Genomic DNA, 3,769 nt, shown 5'->3' with positions numbered 1-3,769 from the left:
CTGCAATTTGCAATTGCAACTGAGTGCGCACACATAACAACAACAACAACAACAATAGTAACGGAAATAACAAGCATAGCTAGCTAGCTTCAACTGGACAATCAGTTCATAAAGTAGCACTTGAACTGAATCTTCAAAAAGAAGAAAAATAAACATAAAAAATAAATTCCACAATTGTTATTTATTTGTCTGGTGAGTATTAATATTTTATATTTTTTCTTCAAATGATTGCTAACGAGATCTCTTGTACTAATTTTCATTTTTATTTTCCTTTTTTTCTCTTCTGCTATTTTTCATATTTTAACAGCGCTAAGAAGAGCAACTAGCAGTAGTCAGTTAGTGTGTTGCTATTAGAGGGACTCACACTCACACACAAATTTTTGTTGTGAATTGAATTTGTTGTTCGACAAAATTAAATTGAAAGCCAATAGTTATTTGCAAATTTTCTTCAGTGTTCTTGTGTATCAACGAATTGTGTTGAATTGAAAATTGTTCTTCGCTTCCCGACACTGTAAATTTTTTTGAACGCCAACAACGCAACAAAAACAAAACTTATACATATTGCAAGAGTATTGGCGCAAAAATAAAGGCCCTGAGATTGTCGAAAACAGCTTAATTATTGAGCGAGCGGTGCTAAGAATTAGCAAGGGATTCATAAAAAGGAGGAGGCAAAGTTAGCAAAGTTATAGTGGAAAAGTGTGCAACAAGAAAAACTACAAGCAACTAAGTACTAAACAACTAAACTAAACTAACTAGGCAAACAATAAGTATACAAAACTAAACTAAACTAAAACAAAAAAACAAAAACCAAACTATGGAACGTGAATCCAATCCGATGCAACCCATGTGCCGCTCTGGTTGCGGTTTCTATGGCAATCCAGCCACCGATGGTCTCTGCTCAGTGTGCTATAAGGTAAGTTTGTAGTGAAGTGACGGAAGTTTTTGTAGAAGTTAAACAAGAAGTAGTAAATTTATGTAAAAATGCTGCTACTGGCACTTATCTGCATACAATTTTTTTGTTATTCTCATCGTGCTTCTCTAAAAATTCCATTTATTTTTAAATATTACAGGATTCTTTGAGAAAAAAGCAACAACCTCCTGTTAGCAGCACACCTGTATCAGTTCCAAGCCCACAGCCAAGCCCCACATTTAGTCCAGCCATCACAATAACCAATACAGCACAGCCGACAGTGCAAAGTTTACAGCAGCAACACAATGAAATTAAAGAGGTGAGTAAAAGGGGATAATAGAAGTTCACTTCTGCTGTCAAAGCAATTCGAGCTGCACTTTAAGTAGCTTTGAGTCGAAATTGTTTATTAATTCGGACTGCCAGCAGATATTAATGTAAAAGTTTGTTGGAATACTTTCGTGCTCTAAACATTTTTTCTTTTATAAATGACCAGGATCATACAATTTAATGACATTTTTTGAAATGCATGGAAATGCAGCCAAAAACAGAATGCTAGTGGCTCTTTTTTAAAGAGTTGTGAAGTAATCAGATTTCTTCCCAACGTCATTGATATCAATCAAATTTTTTTAGGCGCTTCAAGAGCCTGTACAGCGTGAATAAGTTAATGTTTACGGCCATTCCTTGTTCAATTTAAATGTTAACAATTGCCTTATCTACTACACATTATTAAGTTCCTCCTTCACTAACAAACATGAAATCTGAGAAGCATATTAATTTTGGGGTAAACCACACGTTCTTAAAAGGGGACACACTTAAAAAAAAAAGGCCGATTTTTTTTTCGCATAAATCAATTCGTAGGATTTATCTCCAATTAATGCTAATATATTTCCCTTCATGATTATATTCTCCAACAAGAAAACTACCTGTTTTTGTATTAATTGGCTTAAACTTATACAATCCACCAGCAGTTATATTTTTGGTTCTGAGTTTTAGTTGTGCCTCTTTTGAAGATGGTGTGTGATATGTACATATGTATTATCAATTTGCTTTCGCTGTTAACAGATTTCACTACAAACTTTGCAACTTGGCGATGAGCTAGAGACTTGAAATTTTGAGTATAGCTCAGAACCCGGATGTTTCAGGTTTCATTGAGTTTTACAAAATATATAGGACTCGATAACACGTCTAAAACATGAGATTTGGTACATAGGGTTGTGCTTTGTCCAAGGTCGGTTGGTATTGAAAATCGTACAATAACCACGCGAAAAATCTGTATCCAATTCGTCGAAGGTAGAATGTGCAGTAAAATTCTTGACATAAAATAAAAGAGTTATGCAATTTTTGGAAAATGGGCGTGATGATGCAGTCGGACTTGAAGTTCTTTCTAAATTCTACTTGGTCAAATCTACTAGTTCTAATTTTCAGCATATACACAAGCAATTTACTAAAGGTTTTTCTGATAAGGGCGAGTAGATGTTGAAATGGAATGGAATAAAACACGCTCTGTGTGAGGTGTCAACGAAATTCTTTTTTTTATTTGAAAATACCACGAGTGCCATTATGTGAATATAGGTTAGACAGACGCCACGAAAACCACATCGCTGCTCTAATTTCAAAACTCTTAAGTAAATGGCTAAGTAGAATATTAGCCGAGAATTATTACGACAGCCCTCTTGCTAATGCAGTCTTGGAACTTGTTTGTTGCCAAAATAAAGAATATTAACTTTTAAATTCCTTCTTCTTCTTCATCTTTATTGGCGCTGTAATCCCCTAAGCGATTTTAGCCGAGTCCAAAACAGCACAGCAAAACAGCAGCAACAGTGCTAACAGACGCCAATTGGAAATGCCAAGTGAAACGAAGTGCTCCTCCGCCTGGTCTTTCCAAGGAGGCGTTCCTCTTCCTCTGTTACCAGCATTGCGGCCCGCGTTGAATGCTTTCAGAGCAGGAACGTTTCTGTCCATCCGTACGACATGGCCAAGCCATCGGAGCCGCTGAATTTGAATTCGCTGCACTATGTCTACATCGTTGTAAGGCTCATACAGCTCATCGTTAAATCGTCTGCGGTATCCGCCATCGCCAACGCGTAAAGTTCCGTAAATCTTTCGCAGAACCTTTCTCTCGAAAACTTCAAGAGCCGGTTCATCAGATGTTTTCATTGTCCATGCCTCCGCGCCATACACCAGCACAGGCATGATGAGTGAGCACTTGAAGGCAAGAGTGATTCTCCGTTGAATTTCACGAAACTTTTAACTGTCAACAGTGAGGTGGGTGCCAAGACGCGTATTCTCTGACAGTTTGTGTGATGTCCGGAGATACTTCGTTTTGTCCTCGTTCACCACCAGACCCATCTGCTTTGCTTCTCCGTCCAATTGCGAGAAGACAGAACGGACGTATCCCTTGTTTTTACCGATAATATCGATGTGGTCGGCATACGCCAGCAATTGTACGCTCTTGTAAAGTATTGTGCCTGAGCGCTTTAGTTCTGCGGCTCTTATTATCTTCTGCACCATCAGATTAAAGAAATCCCATGAAAGGAAGTCACCTTGTTTGAAACCTCGTTTGGTATCAAACGGCTCGGAGAGGTCTCTCCCAATTCTGACGGAGCTGGTGGTATTGCTCAACGTCATTTTACACAGCCGTATTAGTTTCGCGGGAATACCAAATTCAGACATCACGGCATAAAGGCAACTTCTGTTCGTGCTGTCGAAAGCGGCTTTGAAATCGACAAATAGATGGTGTGTGTTGATCCTATTCTCGCGGGTCTTTTCCAGGATTTGGCGAATTGTGAATACCTGGTCTATGGTGGATTTGCATTGCGCCCAATCGCAGCATCACCCTATGGCGGCGTCCTTTTTCTC

The 3,769-nt window shown here is 38.4% G+C and overlaps 1 protein-coding gene across 1 annotated transcript; it reads left to right on the top strand.

Moving 5' to 3' along the window:
- The first annotated feature begins 482 nt into the window (after positions 1-482).
- On the top strand, positions 483-1,262 carry LOC108374139 (AN1-type zinc finger protein 5-like). The gene is made up of 2 exons (XM_017630110.1): positions 483-913; positions 1,071-1,262. Exons 1-2 carry the CDS (start codon positions 815-817, stop codon positions 1,245-1,247), a joined length of 276 nt encoding a protein of 91 aa, XP_017485599.1. The 5' UTR covers positions 483-814; the 3' UTR covers positions 1,248-1,262.
- Positions 1,263-3,769: the final 2,507 nt, after the last annotated feature.

This window comes from Rhagoletis zephyria, unplaced genomic scaffold (genome assembly GCF_001687245.7).
Source record: "Rhagoletis zephyria isolate East Lansing unplaced genomic scaffold, Rhagoletis_zephyria_1.1 Rzeph_scaffold_07382, whole genome shotgun sequence".
In the NCBI taxonomy this organism is placed as follows: Eukaryota; Metazoa; Arthropoda; class Insecta; order Diptera; family Tephritidae; genus Rhagoletis; species Rhagoletis zephyria.
This window is presented reverse-complemented; position numbering and strand designations above follow the sequence as displayed.

What these genes read in the sequence shown, in the direction of transcription:
- LOC108374139 (XM_017630110.1), top strand. Translation starts at nt 815, where the DNA reads ATGGAACGTGAATCCAATCCGATGCAACCCATGTGCCGCTCTGGTTGC. An exon ending in TCTGCTCAGTGTGCTATAAG is followed by an intron (nt 914 to 1,070) that starts GTAAGTTTGTAG and finishes TAAATATTACAG; the next exon opens with GATTCTTTGAGAAAAAAGCA.